We start from the raw sequence: 24,851 nt of genomic DNA, 5'->3' as shown, positions 1-24,851 counted from the left end.
AGCTGGTGTACTCCTCTGTAGGGCTGAGGACAGATGCCCCAGGGATGTAGGTGTTCAGCTGGTGTACTCTGTAGGGCTGAGGACAGATGCCCCAGGGATGTAGGTGTTCAAGCCTGCAAACTCCTCTCTGTAGGGCCCAGGACAGATGACCCAGGGATGTAGGTGTTCAGCCTGCAAACTCCTCTCTGTAAGGCCCAGGACAGTTGACCCAGGGATGAGGCTGTGCAGCCTCTATACACCTCTCTGTAGGGCCCAGGACAGCTAACCCAGGGATATAGGTGTTCAGCTGGCGTACACCTCTCTGTAGGGCCCGGGACAGCTGACCCAGGGATGTAGGTGTTCAGCTGGTGTACTCCTCTCTTTAGGGCCGAGGACAGATGACCCAAGGATGTAGGTGTTCAGTAGGCGTACACCTCTCTGTAGGGCCCAGGACAGCTGAGGAGTCGGAGCACTTATACTTAAGCCATGAACAAAGGAAATCATTGAAGTGTTGGGCACAAGCTGTTCTTTCAAGTGTATCAGGCTGGCTTGCCTGGAAGCCTGAAGGGGAATGGATGCCATAGACATGGAGTCTCAAAGTACAAACACTGCAGAGCTACAGTTCTGACTCCACCCAGGCCAAAACTTAAAGCAAACCAACTTTAAGTTACACACTTACCTAAAGGTGCCCATACACCTATTGACTTGGCTGCCGATCGACCATCCAATTTGATATTTACTGAATCAGATGAAAATCGGTGCCACAAAGTGCATGTCTGATTGACGACGTGGCCAATTTCGGGCAGAGCACGCTGATCGGACATGCTGCAAGATGTTAGGCCTTCATAGTCGATTAGACACAACGAAACCCTCCGCGCTGTACCCCCAATGTGCCCCATCCCCCTGATGCACTACACTTTACCTGTCCGTCGCTGGCTCCGGGCTCCATCCATTCACACACCCACAGGGTCGCCAGCATACATGTGGGCGCGTGCGTGACGTCACAAATGCCCCCACTGTCCTCTGGTGACAAGGTGGGGCGCGTATATGGATGGAGGACAAAGCCCAAAGCCGGCAGCGGGCACAGACATTTAGGGCCCGTTCACACCTAGAACGCCGGCGATTACCGCCGGCGTTTTGCGGGAGTGATTTTCCCGCGATTAGTGCGGAAAAATCACTGGACACTGCAGCGGTTTTGGAGCGATCGCGATTATTACGATCTCTAACCACGGAACGCTCGTCGCCGGCAAACCGCTGCATGCAGCGCAGTTGCGGTTATCGCCAACCGCAGCAGTGAGAACACTGCCACTCGCTACAATGTGTAGCGGTTCTTGCAGAACCACTAGCGGTTTGCCGTAAGCGGGAATCGTGCGATTCCCGCTCAGGTGAGAACGGGCCCTTATAGTTCACCGGGCAGTAACGGCCTGTCCAAGGTTCTAGACCTTCCCCCCTCTACTCGGAAACGTAGTTGTGGATGGATAACTGCCATGGTTATAAGATATCAGCTGAAACCCAATATAACCTTAGTGAAACCCCCGGCTATGGATCTCAGGCACTGACCTGATGAAGTGGCTTGCTTACAACAAAACACCATCAAATTTACCACACTTTTTTGTTTTTATTATACCATTGACAGCACCTGTCCAATTAGTCACTTCCTGACCGCTATTCTGGGAACAGATCCCAGTACCTTAAAGGGCAGCTGAAGAGAAAGGAATATGGAGGCTGCCATATTTCCTTTTAAACAATACCAGTTGCCTGGCAGCCCTGCTGATCCTCTGCCTCTAATACATTTAGCCATATCCCCTGAACAAGCATGCAAAAGAACAGGGGTTTCTGACATTGTCAGATGTGACAAGATTAGCTGCATGCTTGTTTCAGGCATTTTCATACACTGTTAAAGTCAAAAAGATCAGTAGGGCTGTCAGGCAACTGGTATTGTTTAAACAAAAATAAATATGGCAGCCTCCATATCCCGCTCACTTCAGTTGCCCTTTACAGACTTCACAACATCACCAGCTTCTGAGCTTCCGCAGCTATTCTAACTTTGCTACACGGATGTGAATATAAAGCAAACTGCGCCTGACTGTGGCTAGTGGAGGAAGCCTGCTGTAAAGAAGGTCCTATGCAGCGCATGCGCACAGCAAACCAATAACATCATTAAACTAGCCTGCCCGGGTCTGCAACGTCTGAACCGACAACCCAGATTCAGTGAAGCCGCTGCAAGTACCACTGTAAATAATCCACAGATGATCAATAAGATGGTATAAAATCCAGTTTTCCTGAAGCTTAAAGCCAATGTTAAGCTGAAAAAAAAAAAAACCAGATACTCGCCTAAGGAGAGGGAGGGCTCTGGGTCCTGTAGAGCCTCCCTGCTCCTCTCGTTCCAGCGCTGGTTTCCCCTTTGAACCCCCTGCCGCTGGAGGGTTCAGAAATCTTCAGGAGCCTGAGTGCTCCTTTAAGGACCTCTGTCGCAGAAATCTTAAAATGTAAAATACATGCAAACATATACAATTAAGAAGTACGTTTCTTCCAGAGTAAAATGAGCTATAAATTACTTTTCTCCTATGTTGCTGTCACTTACAGTAAGTAGTAGAAATCTGACATTACCGACAGACACTGCTCCAACACTATGGAACTCCTTACCTCCACCCATTAGGGCAGCCCCCTCCAACATCTTCAAGAAAGCCCTCAAAACTCACCTTTTCACTCTGGCCTACTACCCCTCACAAGTGCTCTAAACCCACAGCTGAACTTTGGTCCTCTATCTTTCGTGTCCTTACCTCTCCCTCTAGATTGTAAGCCTTTGGGCAGGGTCCTCCTCTTGTGTCCTACCTGATCATGCTCCTTCATTACTGTGCACCCATGCTATGCATCTGAGTGAACCTAACTTGCCTAATCTCCATGCTCCATCCAGTGACTGACTAAGCATTACCTTGTACTCCTACTGTGCGATCTGGTTTTCTTGTATTCCTGTATTGTCATATTGCTGTATGTCACCCCTAAATATTGTCTGTAACCTAAATTAATGTTCAGCGCTGCGTAATATGTTGGACCTTTATAAATACAATAAATAAAAATAAAGTAATGTATGGCTAATTTTACTCTGGAAGAAATGTACGCTTTTTAAATGTTAAGATTTTCGCGACAGTTCCTCTTTAAGACGGAGGGCTTTGTAATGCGCTTACTCTAGCACGCTCTCTTACACATGCGCAGCACAGAGTGGCCCGTCTTCGCCAGCACTTGGGCTTCTGAAGACTCCTCCAACAGGGGGACCAATGGGGGTGGCCATCTAGCCCAACCACGGGCTTAATTTAAATCTATTTTCCCCTAATTCAGGGGTACTTTAAAGTGATTCTGAAGAGATTTTGAAATATAAAAAAATCGATATCTAAGGAGAAGGAAGGCTCTGGGTCCTATAGACAGTGTTCCCCAACCCTGTCCTCAAGGCCCACCAACAGGGCATGTTTTGTGGAAATCCACAGAGGTAGTTAATCAGTTCTGCTGAGCCACTAATTACCTCACCTGTGCATGTTTGTGGTTTCCTGCAAAACATGCACTGTTGATGGGCCTTGAGGACAGGATTGGGGGAACTCTGCAGAGCCTTCCCCTTTCTTTCCTCGTTCGGTCCTTCCTGCTCTGGCTCCGACCAATGGGAGGTTACGGAAGCCCGGGTGCTCTAGGGCCACTCTGTACTGCGCGCTGGCACAAGTAGGGAGCTGCCCACCTTTGGGAGCATTCGTACTCATGAAAACCTCTGAAGCCTCCCACAGTGGGAAATTTAAACGGAGGAGCCAGTGACCGAACGCAGGGAAGGCTAGATAGGGGACAGTGCCTACCTCTACTTACACAAAAGAAAAATGACGTGCAGAAGCTAATCCCTTTGCAGGGCAAACGCAGTTCATGAACTAAAATGCGCTGCGGAAAAGCGTTTGTTTATGGCTGCTGGCTCTTCCGGTGTAATTGAATAATAAAGGGAAGAGAGACAAGAAGTGGCAAGTGCTTCTAAAAACTTCTATGAGTGACACACATTTGTTTTAGAGTAAAATCTCAGTTTAGGGTTGCTTTAATGTATATTCTGTGCAGCTTGCACTCAGGCCAAACAAATTTAGCAGGAAGTGGGTTTGATTGGGCCAAATGAAAGCAACAATTATAAGCATCTTACTGGCTGTCTGTTCTTGTCTTATACCCAAGCCTTGCCACGTGGCTCAAGGGCAAAAGGGATAAATACCCATTGCGGTCATCCCCCAACCAATGAAAACACTTCAGTTAGCAATGGCCTTGCTGTGATTGGTTTGCAGACTACAGGAAAAGGCAGGACTTAAATACCCATCTGAGGAAACTGGATTAATAATAAAGGTATTTGCAGGCACCTCACAATTGTTTTTACATTTCTCTCTTTTATAAAATGCATTTGAAAGAACATTAATTTATGCAAAAAGTTGCAAAACAAGTTGCAGTCTTCTCTTACAAAATGTATTTCTACCTGCTGCATCAATTTTTAAATCTCCATCTCTCCCTCTAACCCCCTGCCTGACAGTACAAAGCCACACCTTCCCACTAGTGCCCGACAGCCATGATAGGCTACCAGTCAGCAGGAAGGCGTGGCCTCTGCTGACAACAATTACCCTTCCCCGGGAGTGAGGAGGCATATGTGGGTCGCTAAGGAAGGAAAAAGGATCTCTGTACAGCTGCAGCAAGTATTTTCCATTCTATGGTTCATTTTTAACACGGCTTTGTGCATAAATAAAATCCTTATATTCAGAGTGTTCTCTTGCAGACGTTGCAAACAGCGGCAGCTTCACATTGAAGAAAATTTAGAGCAGCAGGGAAACAAAAAAGCTAAAATAGCCTCAATATGAAGACAGGTGAAAAATTTACCTTTACTGTCTTGTCCTTTTGGTCTCTGTTGTGGATCCCAGATGAGCCAATGGAGAAAAAGAGGGGGAGGGAGAAAGACGACAACAGTGTTAGTGGAAGCACCCTTTAAATGGCATATTAAGTTAATGTGTGTGAATAAGGCCACATACACACATCAGACCATAGTCTTTTGAAAATGAAAGATCACAGACCAATCTTACCACCCTTTATGTAGTAGGAGAGCCATACTCTACACAGTCTTTTCTATGGAGCTGAACTCCACATCAGAAAAAAATCTTTGCAAGATGCTGCACACACAGATGCTGTACAGACACAAAAGATCTGTATCTGCAAAAGTTCTGTTCCTGCCAAAAATCCATTCCTGCAAATTGCAATGATAGTCTATGAGATCTGCAGATCATCATACACACATGATTTAACTGACATTCATCTGCAGATCAGATCCACCAGGATGGATTTTCAGATCTGCGGATGATTGCTTGATCTGCAGATGAATGTCAGTTAAATCATGTGTGTATGATGATCTGCAGATCTCATAGACTATCATTGCAATTTGCAGGAATGGATTTTTGACAGGAACAGATCTTTTGCAGATACTGATCTTTTGTGTCTGTACAGCATCTGTGTGTGCAGCATCTTGCAAAGATTTTTTTCTGATGTGGAGTTCAGCTCCATAGAAAAGACTGTGTAGAGTATGGTTCTCATACTACATGAAGGGTGGTAAGATTGGTCTGTGATCTTTCAGTTTCCAAAGACTATAGTCTGATGTGTGTATGCACCCTTAGACTTCTTTCACACTGAGGGCTTCTAGGGCAGCAGAATTTTGACTTTTAACCACTTCACCACTGAGGGGGTTTTTCCCCTTAGGGGCCAAAGCCATTTTCACCTTTCAGCGCTCCTCCCTTTCACTCACCAACAACTTTATCACTACTTACCACAATGAAATGATCTATAGCTTTTTTTTTTTTTTTTTTTTTTTGCCACCAATTAGGCTTCCTTCGGGTGCTACGTTTTGCAAATTATTCTAGTTTAAATGTATTTTAGACGGGAACAATGCAAAAAAAAAAAAAAATTGGAAAATGTTTTCAGTTTTCGGCCATTATATTTTTAAAATACATGCTGCTGTGATTAAAACCATTTTTTTTTGCATATTTGTCCAGATTACTACAACTTTTAAAATATGTTCCAAGTAAAATGTATGGCGACAAAATTACATTTTGGAAATACAGGTGTACTGTTTCAGTTTTGCGTCTGTCACTCATTACAAGCACTTATTTGGAAAAATAACAGTAATAGACCTTCATGACACATTAAAAAGTTCAGTCTCTAAAGGTAACTATGTATTTATTTATTTTTTTAAAGTCACTTGTTTAAATAAAAGTTTTATTTTGATAACTATGGTAGGGCAGGTAAGGGGTTAATGTGGTATTTTATGTAATTTTATTTGATGGGTTGTATGTAGGTGTAATTTTACTAATTGGCCACTAGATTCCTTGTTCCTAGATTTCCCCCCACTTTATTCCTAGTGTGTATGGTTTACTACGTACACGTGTTACAGGAAGTACAGGAAGTCACTTTTCTCTATGACCACCGGCATTTCATTAATACCAGTGATCGGTGATCACAGGAACTTAGATCGGTGAATGGGAACTATTCACTCATCTGTGTACTAAAAGGCAGCAATGAGAACAGGCGGGAGCGCACACAACGCCGGTGTGGCGATATACGTATATCTACGCCCCTGAAACAGGAACAGTCCTCCCGTGGGACGCAGATACACCGTCGTAAATACTATAAGTGGTTAAAGCACCCATGTTTGTGTATCCAAACCTGAAGCACACTGTAGAATTTCCCACCTGACCTGGCGATTATAGATTATTTTTCTTAAATCACGCTTGCATGCTGTATTTCTGCACGCCATGTTTCTGCATTGGGTGGATAAAAAAAAAAAAGGGGGGGGTTTTATGAATTAAAAAAAAAAAAATAATAATAGCAGCAGCAATCAAATACCACCAAAAGAAAGCTCTATTAGCGAGAAGAAAAGGAAGTAACATTAATTTAGGTGCCAAGTTGTATGACCAAGCAATAAATAGTTAAAGCTGTGAAGTGGTTAATTGTAAAAAATGGCAGGGGAGGGGGGGGGGGGGGTATAAACCTCTGGTCCTCAAGAGGTTAATAAGGGTGCATACTAGGGCTGCCCGATTTTAGGTAAAAATTGAAATTGCGATTTTTCTCTCAAAAATTGCGATTTCGATTTTTTCACGATTTTTTTTCAAATCGAACTTTGGCACTAAATTCACTATGCCCCCAGTATAGTTTAGCCAGATACTGCGGGCGGACGATTGCTTTAAGAGAAACTCCGACTCTTGAACTTTATCCCAATCAGTAGCTGATACCCCATCACAAATGGATCATCAGGGGGCTCTATATGGCTGATATTGTGGTGAAACCCCTCCTACAAGAACAAGAAAAGAACGTACTCTTGGCAGTTTCCTGTCTGTGAACCTAGTTATCGTCACTATCTGCAGTTTTCAGAGTGCCCGTCCGCTGCCTGCACCGCTGTGCGCCGATTGGCCAGAGCCGCCAGAAGCAGTGAATATGCATTATGGTTAATGAGCGGGGAGGGCGGGTCCACTCGAGAGAGTGGCACACACAGCTTTACCAATCGCTGGATAGCGATGGAATGACGACAGAGCGTACAGCTCCGCCTACCGCTGCCGTCATTCCATCGCTATCCAGCGATTGGTAAAGCTGTGTGCCGCTCGCTCGAGTGGACCCGCCCCCCCGCTCATTAACCACAATACATATTCACTGCTTCTGGTGGCTCTGGCCAATCGGCGCACAGCGGAAGGCGGGCCAGACAAGCGTGCAGGCAGCGGGCAGGCACTCAGTAAAAACCGAGAATACTGACGATCACCAGATCGTCTTGGCACGAACCGCGGTTTCGGTTTTGAACCGAAAAAACGTGCAGCCCTAGTGCATACACATCCAATTTTGATTGGCCAATTTTACCACTTCCATATAGTATGATGGCCAATAGATTGTGAATACTGTGAACCAGTAGTGTATATAAGCCCTCACACCGAGTAGAAGAAGTAGTAAAAGTGGGCAATCAAAATTGAATGTGTGTACCAGGCTTAACTTGGAGTTGGTGCAATTCTTAGGTCTGGAACCCATTAGCACAGCTTTTTTAAGCCTTTTCTAATTTGGTGTGTGCGATCCAACTTGAGGGATGTGATGTACAAAAAAAAAAAAAAAAAAAAAAATACCCATACCATTACATTAGCAAGAGCTTTTCAAATTACTAGCGCCTAGAAAAGTGCTGCTGGTGGTTCCCTGGCCTTAAAGGAAAACTTTAGTAAACTTTAGTGAGAGGTATATGGAGGCTGCCATATTTATTTCCTTTTAAGCAATACCAGTTGCCTGGCTATCCTGCTGATCCTCTGCCTCTGATACTTTCAGCCATAGGCCCTGAACAAGCATGCAGCAGACCAGGGCTGTGGAGTCGGTACAAAAATCTTCCGACTCCAACTCCTCAGTTTATGAAACCACGACTCCGACTCCAATTCCGGGTGCCCAAAATTGCCCAGACTGACTCCAAAGCCCTGCAGCAGACCTGGTGTTTGACATTTTTGTCTGACAAGATTAGCTGCATGCTTCTTTCTGGTGTGATTCAGACACTACTTCAGCCAAATAGATCAGCAGGGCTGCCAGGTAACTGGTATTTCTTAAAAGGAAATAAATATGGCAGCCTCCATATCCCTCTCACTAAAGTTCTAAGTAGAGTAGGACTAAGTATAGTAGAACTTAGAACTCTAAGTAGGGTCTGCCTGAAAAAGTTAATCATCAGTTATGCAAGTGATCTTCGGTCCGGGTCAGGACTGGGTTGGACTGGGTCAGACTATAGCAGTGATGGGCTAACCTTGGCACTCCAGCTGTGGTGGAACTACAAGTCCCATAAGGCATTGCAATACTCTGACAGCTCCAAGCATAACTCGGGGAGGCAGAGGCATGATGGGATTTGTAGTTTTGTCACAGCTGGAGTGCCAAGGTTAGCCATCACTGGACTATAGCATAACCCTCAATGATAAGGACTTACAGCCATGCAATACTTTCCTGTCAGTAAATGGCTTCTGAAAGCAGGAAAGAGATAAAAAGGGTCAATAATTCATAGATTTGAGCTCTGGCATACTTCAATGAATGTGTCATTGGGCAGAGGCCATGAAACAGTAAAAACTTAAAAAATAGATTTAAATATAAAATAAATGTGATGCATAAAAAAGCAAACCCTTTTAAGAGAAGGAGGACAGATACAATTATTTTTCTTATCAGTTTATTTTCAATCCCGTATGTCCTTTAATCAGCTTAGGAAAAGGTTAAGGGGCCCACACACTGGTCGAATTCAGCCATCGATCGATTCTATAGAATCAATCAGAAATGGATTCTTTCAAATCTATTGATCGATTTGTGGCCAATTTCGATCGATTTGCTCTGACAGGATGGAAGATCTAGGTCGATCTGCTGCTGGCAGCAAATAAGATGGCCCATAGAGTTGCATTGGATCTAATGGTCCAATAATGCATTTAGATTTATTCTGAAATCTATTAGAAATCTGTTCCTAGTGTGTGGCGCAAATCAGATAGATTCCTGTCAGAACCGACTTGACAGGCATCTGCCAGAAATCCGATGGTCGAATCTGCTGCAAATCTACAAGTATATAGTCACCTTTAAAAGGAACCTAAACTGAGGATATGAATTTTCCTTTTAAAATACCAGTTGCCTGACTCCCCTGCTAATCCTGTGCTTCTAATACTTTTAGCCACAGCCCCTCAACAAGCCTGCAGATCAGGTGCTCTGACTGAAGTCAGACTGGATTTGCTGCATGCTTGTTTCAGGTGTGGGATCCAGATACTACTGCAGCAAATAGATCAGCAGGAGAGTCAGGCAACTGAAAACATCCATATCCCTCTCACTTTAGGTTCCCTTTAAATGCAGCAATGAGGAGTCCAATTGAAATCTTCACAAATTTGCATCTACTCAGAATCATTAGCAGCTCAATAGCAATACTGAAAAAAAGGTACATGGTTTCCAGAGCGCATAGTAATGTCACAAAGGCCCAGCTGCTGAGAGCCACAGGAAAACTAAAAATATTAAATACATTGGCTGCTAAAGGGTTAATGACCATCTTTAAGGTGGCCATACACTGGTCGATGTGCCATTAGATCGACCAGCTGACAGATCCCTATCTGATCGAATCTGATCAGATAGGGATCGTATGGCTGCCTTTACTGCAAACAGATTGTGAATCGATTTCAGCCTGAAACCGATCACAATCTGTTCAGCTGCTCCTGCCGCCTGTCCCCCCCCCGTATACATTACCTGAGGCTGGCTCCCGGGCGTCTTCTCCGCACTGCACCGCACCGCTGTTCTTGCTCCATCCCGGCGCTTCCTGTGTTACTCCGTGACCAGGAAGTTCAAATAGAGCGCCCTCTATTTCAACTTCCTGGTCACCGGAGTGACACAGGAAGTATAAGCGTACACTGGGACATGCGGAAATGCGGTGCAGCGAGGAGAAGAGGACCCCGGAGCCAGCTTCAGGTAATGTATACATGCTCGGATCGGGCCCGAATCGTACGCCGCAAGCGACGCGCTCCTACCGCCGGGCGATCGAGGGTAATTTCCCGCACGGCGCGATCGACGGTCCGATCCGATTTCGGGAGGGAATCGGATCGGCGGGTGCGTTTAGCGCAAGCGATTGGCAGCAGATCCGATCCCAGGATCGGATCTGCTGTCGAAACGGCCGTGAATCGAGCCAGTGTATGGCCTGCTTTAGTCATTTGGTATTTGTATACTTATTGAGAGAATGTCCTTGTGTAACAAGTCCTAGTGAGGTTTCCTTATCTCTCAGTAAGATCAGTTATTATAGCCAGTAAGTCTCTGCACATCCTGTATGTAAACCTAGAAGGCGGGTGATGGAGACATGTGTCATAAGAGAAGATACAAGTTAGTGGGACCCAGAGGTATGGATGGGTGTGGGCATACCACGGTGAGTGAGGAGGGGAACAGTAAAAGAAAATGGGAGAGGAGGAACATTCCAAGTGACATGGGAGGGGGAAATGATTTTTGAATAGAAAAGGCGAAGTTAGAGTTAACTTTTCCATAAGACAAGGAACCAATACAGTAATACGTTTTCAAAATTGGCAAGTGTACACATGACATGACACACAATGATCAGTGCTGAGCGTTTCGGGTGACAGTTCAGGAGCAGACACACTACTTTGCTCCAGGCTGAGTTGCCTGTTGTCGTTCTGGTGGGGAGAACAACTGTGGTAAAGGGTGGCCCGTAATGTCCAGGAAAACCTGCACGCATTTTGGATTATCACCCCAAACCACCATGAGCAATCACTTCATGTAACCTAACAACCTAGGCTGTGTTTCAATTCACATTTCAAGGCATGAGCAATGGAGCATGAAAACTGAAGACATATGTGGAGCAATAATGGCACAAACACAGCAGAAGACGTTATAGGCACACAGTAAAGGTAAGAGGTTTTGAATCAGGGATGATGCCATTTACTGCTCCTACAGTTAGGCTTCTTTCCCAGTAAGACGTTGCGTTAGATGCCACGTTAAGGTCGCATAACGTGCCTCTAACGCAACGCATAGTGAGGTTGAAGCTGGACGTTACATTGAGCTGCGTTAAGCGGCTCTTCACGCACCCTGTGATGCGTACTCTTGGACGCATGCGGCATCATGTGGTCCCGCCAGCCAATCGCCGCACAGAGCGGCGCTCCAGGATGTAAACACTGCACGTCACACCGTGCAGTGAATATTAATTAGCCATGTGGCTGGCCGAGGAGGAGGGAAGACCTCCTCCTCCAACATTACTGAGCATGTGCGCACAGTCTAACGCGGCTTAGCCGTGCATAACGCACAGCATTACAATGTAACGCAACGTGGGCACTGTGAACAGCCCATTGATTTTTCATTACTGTGCAGTGGGGTGCGTTACAGGCTGCACTAACGTGCGCCTGTAACGTCTCACTGTGAAAGCAGCCTAAAGGTAGTCCTACATCACTAGACTTTTCTTTGAGCGATTAAGCAATCAACTTTATTGTAAGATTGAAAACCGTGTGGTCTTTCAAAAGTAAACCCACACACTGCAAGCCCGATCCAGGTAATTCTTCACTAAAAGATCTGAACGATGTTGTGCCTGAAAGCAAGAATCAATTTTGTGTTGATCAAAATCGTGAACATTAGCCAATTTCTTTACGATCAATATTTTTCATCCTGCTTGATAAGGAAATGTTGATTCAGCCAGATATTGGCCACTTGGCATCAATCAAGCATTATAGAACACACAATTTTTTTCCGACTCAATTACTGAATCGGAAGGTCGATCAACCTTGAAATCTGAGTAATACTTGTGACCTGAAATATTAAATCTAGTGTTACTTACCTGGGGCATCTTCCATTAGTGTTCCTCGCCACAGCTTCGGTCTTCTCTGGGGTCCTGCTGGCAGCCTCTAAGGATCGCCACCCCCAACGAGTCAGGTTCGTCTGCACATGAGCGCCCATGTTATTGCGAGCGTACTGCATCTGCGCAGCACACTCCCGGTGACGTGGGTGCAATCTCACACAGGGCGGGCGCATGCGCAGAAGACGCCGAACCGTCGGAGGTCAAGTTCCTTAGAGGCTGCGAGCGGGACACGAGAGAGGATCAGAGCTGCGGCGAGAGGAACCCAAATAACTTCTTGGGACTGGAAGATAACCCAGGTAAGTAAAACTAGATTTACATTTTGCCTCAGAATTACTTTAAGATGACCTTAATAATAACGTGTAGTAAGTACAGTGGGAAGAGATGTAGGCCACTTGCAATTTCCGGAGGAAAATAAGGCAATGTAAAGGTGTATTGGAAGGTAAAGAGTTGGGAACTTTGCACAGATGCTTGGAAGAGAGCAGGGCTAGGAGTATGGAGATATTGGAGGGAGAAATCTGAGATGTATCTTCTACGTCAAAGCTGTCCAACTTAAATAATCAAGGGCCGTATCCAGGCCAGTGTTTAGGATGGATGAATGTGTTCTACTAAGGAACCACACCTCTCCTGATTCAGGCCCATCAAGGACCTCGAGCACTGGAGTTGTACAGCCCTGTACTAGGAGGAAGCTATCTCAGGAAGGAATCATGTGGGGAAGATACACTATGAAAGGAAGCAAAGAAAAGAAACATGGAGAATATTTATGCAAGCAATGTATTCACAAAGAAACACCGGGAACAGATGCTGTAAAAACAACGCAAGAGATTTGGGCGCAGCGAGCGCCATCATAGGTCGTAATAGGAATTGCAGCTATAGCGGCACTCAGTGAGTAATCTGGACACCGTCAAAAGACAGAGCACAAATGACTATAAAACACTCATTCGGCCGCCAGCAATAGCTGGAAGCCAAATTACAACACCGCCGGGACTTCTTCAGGAGCAGGGTGAGCCGTATCCGTAGAAAGTAAGAGACATCTCAATGAGAAATGGGCTAGAAACCTAACAATCACAGAAAGTAAATTATTGGAGGTGGTATAACAGAACATTCTTAGCCACCAAACACTATGCAACCTTTAAAGAGAAAGCAAAACCAAGAATTGAACTTCATCCCAATCAGTAGAAGATACCCCCCTTTCCCATGAGAAATGTTTTCCTTTTCTCATATACAGGAGTTGGACAAAATAATCGAAACACTTAACATTTTGGCATCATAATATTATAAGAATATTGTTTAAGCAATCAAAACTTGACATATGCAATTTTTTTTTTTTTTTTATTTGATATGTTTAACCACTTCAGGATTCTGCGTACGCTTAAGTACACCCCTGAATCCTGAAGTGGATTCCATGGAAACATGTCAGTTCACGGAGGGTGTCTCCGTGAACACCCTGCGAGCCTGCGATCGCGGCTCGCAGGGTAAATGTAAACACGCCGTAGAGGAGATCGGCGATCCCTGGCCTCTGATTGGCTGGGGATCGCCGGCATCTGATAGGCTGAAGCCTATCCCATCAGACGCAGGACGGAAATCCGTACTGCGCCGCTCACAGGGGGAGGGAGAGGGAGGGAAGGAGGCCAGAAAGCGCTGCGGAGGGGGGCTTTGAAGAGCCCCCGCAAGCGCTAACAGCCGGCGGCGATCAGACCCCCCCAGCAGGACATCCCCCTAGTGGGGAAAAAAAAGGGGGGGGGGGAGTCTGATCGCCCTGGCTGCTATCTGATCAGTGCTGCGGGCTGGAGAGCCCACGCAGCACCGATCAGCAAAAAAAGCCCTGGCACAGAAGTGGTTAATTAAAATTGTTTTTTTTACAGATATTTAAACAAAAGTTGGTTATAATTTATAAAAATGGCAGATCTCTCAGACTTTCTAAGAGGCCAAATTGTTGGTGCTCGTATGGCAGGCGCTACTGTAACAGAAGCTGCCCGAATGCTTGGCATTTCAAGAGGTACTGTCTCAAAAGTAACAACTGCCTTTGAAAGAGAAGGAAAAATGTCCTCAGCAAAGCACAGTTGTGGCCGAAAGTCGTCGTTTTCTGAGAGAGACCGACTCTAAATCGAACTGTTAGAAACGCTCGCAAGACCACGGCTCCTAAAGTCACTGCAGAGCTGAATGAACACCTACAGAACCCAGTTTCCACAAAAACTGTTTGCCGGGAGATGCACAAATCTGGATTCCACGGAAGAACTGCAATTAGAAAATCTCTGCTCTCAAAGACTGTTTTAAAGCGTTTAGAGTGGTGTAGAAACCACCAGAATTGGTCCCTCGAGCAGTGAAAAAATGTGATTTTCTCTGACGAATCATCGTTTACCTTATTTCCGACCTCCGGACGAGCGTACGTTTGGAGCAGCCGAAAGAAGCATTTCATCCAGACTGCCTTCTCCCAAACGTAAAACATGGCGGGGGTTCTGTGATGATCCGGGGTGCTATTTCTTGAAAATCCACTGGGCCAATGATTTCCCTTCATGGAAGAATTAACAGCCGAGAATATTTAGGAATTTTGGGCAACCAAGTTCATCCTATAGTTCAAGAACTGTATCGGGAGGTGAATGCCATCTTTCAAGATGATAATGCCCCAATCCATACAGCTAGAATTGTTAAAGAATGGCACAAGGAACATTCTAATGAAGTTGAGCATCTCATCTGGCCACCACAATCCCCAGACCTCAACATTATTGAGCAGTTATGGTCCTTATTAGGGATTCAAGTAAGAAGTCGATTTCCGCCACCATCGTCTCTAAAAGAACTGGAGGGTGTTTTAACTGAAGAATGGGCTAAAATTCCTTTGGAAACGATTCACAATATGTATGAATCAATACCTCAGAGAATTGAGGCTGTAATTGCAGCAAAAGGTGGACCTACACCATATTAAAATACATTTTGCTAATTTTCAAGGTGTTTCCATTATTTTGTCCAAACCCTGTACTTCTCATTACAGTTGTCCTTTAATGAACAAAGGCAGGGGAGTAGAATGAAGATAGGTGATGGGTGCAAAAAATTGGAGAAATGATAGGGGAGCACAAAGACATACATTAGGTCAAGATATGAGGACAGTAGGAAACTGTTCTTGAGAGGGGCACAGAACACATGTTGGGTTAGGGATAGGGGATAAGAGAGGACTCTTAAGTGATGGGAAGCAAGGAAGGGACCAGCGATGCAGCTATAGGGAAAACAGATGTTGGCCTAGGAAGAATATTGAAACAGTAGGGTTAGATAAGGGGTGAAGATAATAGACCTTCTAGAAGACAGTACAGAAACACCCATAGCATTAGGGAAGGTGTGGAGAGGAAGAGTTAGATGAGGGACACAGGGCTGGGAATCCTACGGAGACATTACTGGGATAGATGATGGCGTAAGCAGATGAGATGTGCAGGGAAGTGGTCATCAGTAAAGGGGTGCAGGGTGTAAAAAAGGCTCCCACAGTGCAGTAACAAGAACACATTTTGGAGAACATCTGTGAAGAGGTGCAGAAACAGCTGTGGGTGTTATTTTATGGGGATATAAAGAAGGAACACAAACAGATGCTGGGTGAGGATATGGGAGAGGAGGAATCAGGTAAGGGCCAACCTATACAGGAGAACAAGAATAAATGATGCATGACCATTTGGGGAGGAGAGACTCAAAGTGGTACGAGGAAGGAAGAGTCAGATAATGGGGTACAGAAAACGAAACATCTAGAGGCCTACAAAAAAGGGACACAAATAGAAGATAAGGGGTATAGAAAAAAGAGGGGGAAAAAATATGGAGAAACTTAGGAACAGACGTGGGTTTAATGAAAGGAATATCTAGACCTATAGAACGATAAATATGCTGAGGATCGATAGGTCAGATTATGGATGCAAGGAAGGAACATCTATATAGAGTTACAGGAACAAATGCTGGGTGAGGATTTTGAGAGGGCAGACTAGCTAGCTATACAGGAACTGAAACATCTGTATAGGGAACAAGAACAGACTCTGGAGGGAGAAAGTGTCAGTTGAGAGATGCAGTAAAGGAAAGCTCTAAAAAAAGGGGTACAACCAATTTCAGAGAGAAGAGTGTGAGATGTAGGTGCTTATTTTATTAATTATATAGTGCCAACCTATTACGCAGCACGGTACAGAGTATATTGTCTTGTCACTAACTGTCCCTCAGAGGGCTCACAATCTAGTCCCTACCATAGTCATATGTCTATGTATGTATTGTGTAGTGCATGTAACAGTCTAGGGCCAATTTAGGGGGAAGCTAATTAACTTCTGGGTTTTTGGGGTGTGGGGGGAAACCAGAATGCCCAGAGGAAGCCCACGTAGACACAGGGAGAACATACAAACTCCTTGCTTATAAATATAGGAAGAGAAGGCAGGATATCAGTTGAGGTGCATGTAAGAATAAGGAGGAGGTGGAACCTGTCTGGTGGGAGGGGCAGATGGATAAAGAGTGGGAAATGGAGAGTGCAGTAGAGTGACTGTCTATAGAAGGATACAGGAGGAGATGTATGGAGAGGGCAGTCAGATGAAGGATGCAGGGGATGTTGCATCTATAGAGGAGTACAGAAACAGATGTTGGGGATGGCTGGGGGGGGGGGAGACAGTCAAATGAAGGGTGCAAGGGAGGGACCATCTATAGAGGGGTACTGGAACAGATGGGGGAGGGCTGATAAGGGATAGTCAGATGACAGATGTAGGGGAGGGACCACTGATAGAGGGGTATGTATAAAGGAGGGGGCAGTCAGATAAGGGGAACAGAAACATGTTGGGGGGAAATGGGGGATAAGCAAAGTCAGCAGAGAAGAAAAGAAACAGATGTTGAGGGAGGTCTGAAGATGGGGGGGGGAGGCATATGGGGAAGAGGGGGAGGTCAGGAGAGCAGAGCAGGGTAGGGATATATAGGGTGGTAAAGGAACAGATGTTGGGGATATGAGGGGGCATCAGATTAGGGGTGCAGGAGCAGATGTTGGGGGGTATGGGGTAGGAAAGCAGGGGAGGAACATATATACATGTAGAGGGGTACAGGAGCAGATATTGGAAGGGAGGAACGTCGGATAAGGGGTACCGCACAGATAAAGACAAACACTTATATTGCGCTTTTCTCCTGGCGTACTCAAAGCACCAGAGCGACAGCCACTAGGACGCGCTCCATAGGCAGTTGCAGTGTTAAAGAGACTTGCCTAAGGTCTCCTACTGAATAGGTGCTGGCTTACTGAACAGACAGAGCTGAGATTCGAACCCTGGTCTCCTGTGTCAGAGACAGAGCCCTTAACCATTACACTATCCAGCCACTGTTGGGGGCATATAGGGGTGAAGCAGAGGAGGTATATAAAGAGGGGTACAGGAACAGATGTTAGGGAGTCATATTAGGGTTGCAGGAGCTGTTGGGGGGGAGAGGAAACAATCAGATGAGGAATATAGGGGGGGATAAGGGGGAAAGTCAGATGAGGGGTGCCGGGAGGGACCATCTATAGAGGGGTACATGAGCAGATGTTGGGGGATACGGTTAAGGGGTGAAGGAACAGATGTTAAAAGCATGATGCAGTCAAATGAGCAGAACAGGTATATATAGAGGGGTACAGGAAGAGATATTGTGAGGATATGGGGACGTCAGATTAGGGTGCAAGAAACGTAGGGGGGATGGTGAAACAATCCGATGAGGGGTCTAGAATCAGATGTAAGAGGGATATGGGAGGGATAGTCACATGAGGGGTGTAGAGGAGGCACCATCTATAGAAGGGGGATATGGGGGAGGTGGGCAGCCAGAAGAGGGGTACAGGAGCAATATGGGGGGGAAGCAAACAGATGATGGGTCTAGGAGCAGATGTAGGATGAATATGAAGGGGGGGGGGGCAGTCTGATGAGGGATGCAGGAGAGGGAAGGGGGGGGGCAGTCTGATGAAGGATGCAGGAGAGGGAATATCTATAGAAATGTACATGAGCAGATGTTAGGGGGATATAGGGAGGGGAGACAGTCAGGTGAGATGTGCAGGAACAGATGTTGGGGCTATATGGGGGGTCAGATTAGGGGTGCAGGAACAGATGGGGAGGGATCTGGTGGTAAGGGGCAATCAGATGAGGGGTCTAGGAGCAGATGTAGTGGGTACAGTCAGATGAGGGATGAAGGAGAGGGACCATCTACGGTGGGGTACAGGAGTATGTTTGGGGGATGAGGAGGGGGGTCAGATGGGAGGTACATGAGATGTTGGGGGGGATAGGGTGCAGGAGCAGATGTTAGGGGATATGAGGAGCAGGAGTCAGATGATTGGTACATGAGATGTTGGGTGATATGAGGAGGGGGTACAGTCAGATGAGGTGTGTAGGAGCAGATGTAGGGGGTAGTCAGGTGTGGGGTGCAGGGGAGGGACCATCAATAGAGCAGTACAGGAGCAGATGTAGGGGGTACAATCAGATGAAGGGTGCATGGTGAGGGACCATCCATACAGGAGCAGATGGGGTGATATAGGAGAGGGGGTACAATGAGATGAGGGGTGCAGGGGAGGGTCCATCTATAGACGGGTACAGGAGCAGATGTAGGGGGTACAGTCAGATGAGGGGTGCAGGGGAGGGGCCATCTATAGAGGGGTACAGGTGCAGATGTAGGGGGTACAGTCAGATGAGGGGAGCAGGGTAGGGACATCTATAGAGGGGTGCAGGAGCAGATGTAGAGGTACAATCAGATGAGGGGTGCAGGAGCAGATGTAGAGGTACAATCAGATGAGGGGTGCAGGAGCAGATGTAGAGGTACAATCAGATGAGGGGTGCAGCGGAGGGACCATCTATAGAGGGGTACAGGAGCAGATGTTGGGGTGATATAGGGGAGGGGGTAGTCAGATGAGGGGTGCAGGGGAGGGGACATCTAAAGAGGGGTACAGGAGCAGATGTTGGGGGATGTGAGGAGGGGGTGCAGTCACATGAGGGGTGCAGGGGAGGGAACATCTATAGAGGGGTACAGGAGCAGATGTAGGGGGTGCAGTCACATGAGGGGTGCAGGGGAGGGAACATCTATAGAGGGGTACAGGAGCAGATGTTGGAGATTGAGGAGGGGGTGCAGTCACATGTGGGGTGCAGGGGAGAAGACATCTACAGAGTGGTACAGGAGCAGATGTTGGGGGATATGAGGAGGGTGTGCAGTCACATGTGGGGTACAGGGGAGGGGACATCTATAGAAAGGTACAGGAGCAGATGTTGGGGATATGAGGGGGTAAAGTCACATGAGGGGTGAAGAGGAGGGACCATATATAGTGGGGTACTGGAGCAGATGTTAGGGGATATGAGGAGGGGGTGCAGTCACACATGGGGTGCAGGGGAGGAGGCATCTATAGAGGGGTACAGGAGCAGATGTTGGGAGATATGAGGGGGTACAGTCAGATGAGGGGTGCAGGGGAGGTACCATCTATAGAGGGGTACAGTAGCAGATGTTGGGGGATATGAGGAGGGGGTGCAGTCAGATGAGGGGTGCAGGGGAGGGACCATCTATAGAGGGGTACCGGAGCAGATGTTAGGGGATATGAGGAGGGGGGTGCAGTCACGTGGGGTGCAGGGGAGGAGACATCTATAGAGGGGTACAGGAGCAGATGTTGGGGGATATGAGGAGGGGGTGCAGTCACATGTGGGGTGCAGGGAAGGCGACATCTGTAGAGGGATACAGGAGCAGATGTTGGGGATATGAGGGGGTACAGTCAGATGAGGGGACGGGCAATCTATAGAGTAGTACAGGAGCAGATTTTGGGAGATATGAGGGGGTAGTCAGATGAGGGGTGCAGGGGAGGGACCATCTATAGAGGGGTACCGGAGCAGATGTTGGGGGAAATATGGGGAGAGGAAACAGTCAGACATCAGGGAACACACTGGGGGGGCCTGAGCAGACACTAGGAACAGGCACAGCCTGGTAGAGCGGGGGAGGCAGTACACGGCGGCCCCCGTCCCAGAAGGGGACCGGGAGGCAGCACTCTCACCTGCGGGTCCACGCTGGTGGCAGACATGACTCATGTAGAGCGGGAGGGGCGGGGCCGCGCTGGGTTCTCTCGCTCTTGGGCTCGGTGTCTCGGGTCGGAGGATGAGGCCTGGCCCGGGACTTCCACACTCACCAATGGCGGCGGGGACTGGGCAGAGTGCGGCTGACGTCAGCAGCAGCGCGGGGCAGGCCGGGAAACGAAGGCCACTGCTCATGCGCGAATCGCTCCAGTGGCAGTCAGCGCGGCTGCGAGGCCGGAAGTGACGCATGGGTGTGAGGGCGGAAGTGAAGCAACTAGGGGGAAACTTGCCTTACCACGTGACTGCTGTCCGTCCCGTGATTCTATTATTCATGTGTGTGGAAGAAAGAACGTTGCGTTGAGCTGGACGAGGCGTTGTCTGGACTGCCCAGTGGTTGCTATGGGAGACGGTGCTATCCTGTCTTAGAGACTACTGCCCCGCCCTAATAGAGTATGGTGTAAAATGAACACCCTGAAATCCTCCCCATCTACCCTTGTGTGACTTGGGCTCTTATACCAGTCCTGGGCCTAAGAATGCGAAAGGAAATGACGTTTAACTTACCTTTTGCTTATGTGAACTGTGCCTAGGCAATGGAACTCTCACCAATGCCATCTCTGCTGCAATGAACTACTAAAAGTTTCATTCCGTTTAATTATTTTAGAGTTATATCTATGCCAGTGTATGGACATAGCTAATTTACTTGATGAATAGGGATTACAGACAGTCCCCTACTTACAAACAACTTGAGTTACATCTCTGATATAACGTTGTGTTTGGCTATCATTCATAAAGCATTTCCGCCTGCGGAAATGCTTAATACCGTTGACTTTACCGAACACTCAGCAAAATCCCAATTCATAAAGGCTCTTTCCGCATGAAAAGCTGACATTCCCGTGAAGAGCGATACATTTCCGCCTTGTAAGGAGTTTTTCTAGATTAATCTAGAAAAGGTAACAAACACGTCCATTCATAAATATTAGAGCAAGCGGTATGCGGAAGGAAAATACTGCTTGCTCGACAGTAGCGATAGGCGGGCGGATTACTTGTAAATCAATGGGACGGACCACCCAAGCAGTATCAGACAGAGGAGCGCACGAAGGGAATCGGGCAGCTTTTATGTTTCCGCATGTCTTCCGCCAGCTTCCTCCAGAAAACCTCCCCACTTGTATCGCAATAGGCAACTTTTTTATGAATGACCACCCAGAAGTCTTAAGTACCGCTTGCGGAGAAGAACGGTGTTTTCCCGCACTACCGACTGGTCCTTTATGAATGATAGCCAAAATGTACAAAATATACAATACTGTTTTTCATTACATCTGTCCACTTTTTTTTGATATAACAATGAATGTTAAAGGACTACAGTAGGGGGGTACGGGAAAAAAGAGTTCAACTTACCTGGGGCTTCTAATGGTCCCCCACAGACGTCCTGTGCTCATGCAGCCACTCACTGATGTCCCTGTCCCCGCCTCCGGTTCAGTTATGGAATTTCCGACTTTTAAAGTCGTAAAACCACTGCGCCCGTCTTCGCTCCCGCTGATGACACCAGGAACGTACTGCGCAGGTGCAGACTGTACTGGGCCTGTGCAATACACCCGCGGCTTCCCGCCTGCGTCCCTTCACTCCCAGCTTCTGTAAGCTAATTGGAGGAAGCTTTCAGAGGCGGGGAGAGAAGGGATGCAGGCGGGGAGCCGCGCTATAGAGGAGGCGGGGGAGCGGCGCTGAATGGCAGACTAAAGGTGAACGGCCATCTAGCGACAATCTGCATGTCGCTAGCCTGGCATTTTTTATATTGGGGGACAGCAGAGCACGGGGGAGAGTGGGGGTGCACTATAAGGACACAGAGGCTGGGCATTGTATGCAGAATGTGCCTCTGTGTCCTAATATTGATGGCAGAAACCCACCTCAGGTTCTCTTTAAAGCAAATCTCTCATAGCGTAATACAGTCTTTAAACATAACATTTATAAAATCACATTGCGTTAAAAAGTTAACTTGCGTATATAAGCAAAATCAAGTCTCTCCAGGAATGTCTGCACACCGTCGTCATAAGCTCCGCCCAATGTGTTTCATCATGTGACTCATCGGGGCCTAAGTCACGTGATGATTGATGAAATGCATTGGGCAGTAGTGATGGGCTTCCAAGTAGGAAGCCATTCGAATTCAGCATTAAAATGAGGCTTAATTGCCTCAGGTGTGAGCACGGTAGATAGGGGGTTACTTACCCAGAAGTCCGTCGGCTTCTATGCGTCTCACTCCACTCGCACACGACCTATGGGACAGGTTCCAAGACTCGCTACTACACTTCCTTCTTCAAGCCGGAAGGAGGAAGTGTAGTAGTGAGTCGTGCAACGCGTCTCATAGGTCGCGTGCGAGGTGGATTGAGACGCATAAAAGCCGAGAGAGACAGTAACCCCGTCTCCCTTGCTCACACCTGAGGCAATTAAGCCCCATTTTAATGCTGAATTTGAATGGCTTCCTACTTGGAAGCCCATCGCTGTTGGGCAGGACTTATAAAGGTTCCCTTATTTACCAATGTAGATTCCCTAATTTAAACACCAATACTAGTAAAGAACATGTGGCAGAAGAGTGGGCAACCTACTAGTTCAACCTCTCCCTCTCCAGCATCTTCCCTTCAGCTTTTAAAGCGGACCTGAACTCAGAACTTCCTCTCTGCTCTAAGGCTACTTGCACACCAAGACGTTGCGTTAGGTGCTACGTTAAGGTCGCATAACGTGCACCTAACGCAAGGCCTGGTGCTCTTCGATGTGGACGTCGGAGTGAGCCGCGTTGTGCAGCTTACTCTGGCGGCCGTGATGCCGTGATGCGTACTCTTGGACACATGCGGCATCACGTGGTCTCGCCGGCCAATTGCCGCACAGAGCGGCTGCACCAGGAAGTAAACACTGCACGTCACAACGTGCAGTGAATATTAATTAGCCATGTGCCTGGCCTCTCCGCTCCTCCCCAACCTGACTGAGCATGTGCAAACAGTCTAACGCGGCTTAAGCCGATGTAACGCCGTAGCATGCTGTACTTTCAGGAGAACGTGCAGCGTTACATGTAACGCAACGTGGGGAGTGTGAACAGCCCACTTGTGTTACATTGCTGTGCGTTGGGGGAGCGATACAGGCTGCACTAACGTGCGCTTGTAACGTCCCTGTGTGTAAGCAGCCTAAAAGATAAGCAACAGCATAATAACGTTTAAAGAAAAAAATGTCTCTGTTACAGCTGATACCAATCCTGCAATAAATCTGCAGTGTGTCTACTTCCTGCTTGCATGGAAGCAGACTTAACATCCTGTGTTTACTAATTAGCTGCTCTGCCGTGGCAGAGGAGATCCCTGAGCTGATACAGCTGAGAGATCAAATTACAGTGGTGATTAGACACAAATGGAGATGGGGGGAATTAGACAGGCTAAGCTCTTTAAATACATACAGGGTTTATTCCTCTATGTTTACCTTCTATCCTGTGTAAGAGTTCAGGTCCACTTTAACCTACCTGGCGGTAAGCCCGAGCTGAGCTCGGGCTATGCCGCGCAGGAGGATTTCTCAGGCCCTGCTGGGCCGATTTGCATAATTTTTTTTTTGCAACACGCAGCTAGCACTTTGCTAGCTGCACGTGCACTCCGATCACCGCTGCTCCGCGCCGATTACCCGCCGCGCCGCCCCCTCCCCCAGACCCCGTGCAACTGCCTGGCCAATCAGTGCCAGGCAGCGCTGAGGGGTGGAACGGGACTCCCAATGACGGCGATGACGTCATCCTGCCCATCGCCATGGTGACGGGGGAAGCCCTCCAGGAAATCCCGTTCATTGAACGGGATTTCCTTATCAGAGATTGCCGGAGGCGATCGAAGCGGGTGGGGGGATGCTGCTGCACAGCGGCTATCATGTAGCGAGCCCTGGGCTCGCTACATGATTAAAAAAAATACTGCTGCGCTGCCCCCGGCGGTTTTTAATAGACCGCCAGGAGGGTTAAATAGGTCAATGTACTTCAGATACTGAAAAAAACTCACTCGACCCCTTCCTACCCTCCAACTACCACCTTAACTCCCTCCTCCATTTTTCCTTGAAGCTCTTTGAACACTTTGGGCTCTATTCATAAACCGTTACCGCAAGTTTTCCGCTCAAAACAGCGGCCTTTCCCGACCATTTAGCAAAGTGGGCATTCATAAAAGCTGTTCCTGCATGAAAATCTACAATCCCCCAGCAGAGCGAGAAATTTCCGCCTTCTGCTGTGTTTTTCTAGATTTATCTAGAAAAAAGTAACAAAATGGCCATTCATAAAGATTAGAGGAAGCGGTATGTGGACGGGAAATACCGCTTCCTCGAAGCCTGCGGATTACATAGAAGTGAATGGGACAGACCTCCCAGAGAGAGCAGTGCACGGAGGGACTCTGCCGGTGTAAGTATTTCCGCATGCCTTTGACAGCTTACCGCCAGCCTTCAGCAGGAGATCTCCGCACTTGCATCGCAGCTGCCAACATTTTTTTGAATGACCACCCAGAAGTCTAAAATACCGCTGC

The 24,851-nt window shown here is 47.3% G+C and overlaps 2 protein-coding genes across 7 annotated transcripts in view; one reads left to right on the top strand and one right to left on the bottom strand.

Annotated features, from left to right (window-relative positions):
- Positions 1-24,851, bottom strand: part of YTHDF1 (YTH N6-methyladenosine RNA binding protein F1) — an 87,833-nt gene that overhangs the window by 42,212 nt on the left and 20,770 nt on the right. For 3 of the 5 annotated variants that reach the window (XM_068262404.1, XM_068262405.1, XM_068262406.1), the window contains exons 1-2: positions 20,313-20,508; positions 4,861-4,885 (exon numbers count right to left, since the gene is read on the bottom strand). In XM_068262404.1, the coding sequence (XP_068118505.1) occupies positions 4,861-4,885; positions 20,313-20,339 (52 nt within the window). In that variant the 5' untranslated portion in view covers positions 20,340-20,508. Of the gene's footprint in view, positions 1-4,860; positions 4,886-20,312; positions 20,509-24,851 lie in introns of those variants that run through there. The other 2 variants (XM_068262407.1, XM_068262408.1) reach the window with 1 other exon arrangement.
- The window catches only part of BIRC7 (baculoviral IAP repeat containing 7), a 41,231-nt gene continuing 36,896 nt past the window's right edge, over positions 20,517-24,851 (top strand). The window contains exon 1 of one of the 2 annotated variants that reach the window (XM_068262409.1): positions 20,517-20,781. The gene's annotated coding sequence lies outside the window, so the exon portion shown is untranslated. The remainder of the gene's footprint in view (positions 20,782-24,851) is intronic. The other variant, XM_068262411.1, reaches the window with a different exon arrangement.

This window comes from Hyperolius riggenbachi, chromosome 12 (genome assembly GCF_040937935.1).
Source record: "Hyperolius riggenbachi isolate aHypRig1 chromosome 12, aHypRig1.pri, whole genome shotgun sequence".
Classification (NCBI taxonomy): domain Eukaryota; kingdom Metazoa; phylum Chordata; class Amphibia; order Anura; family Hyperoliidae; genus Hyperolius; species Hyperolius riggenbachi.
This window is presented reverse-complemented; position numbering and strand designations above follow the sequence as displayed.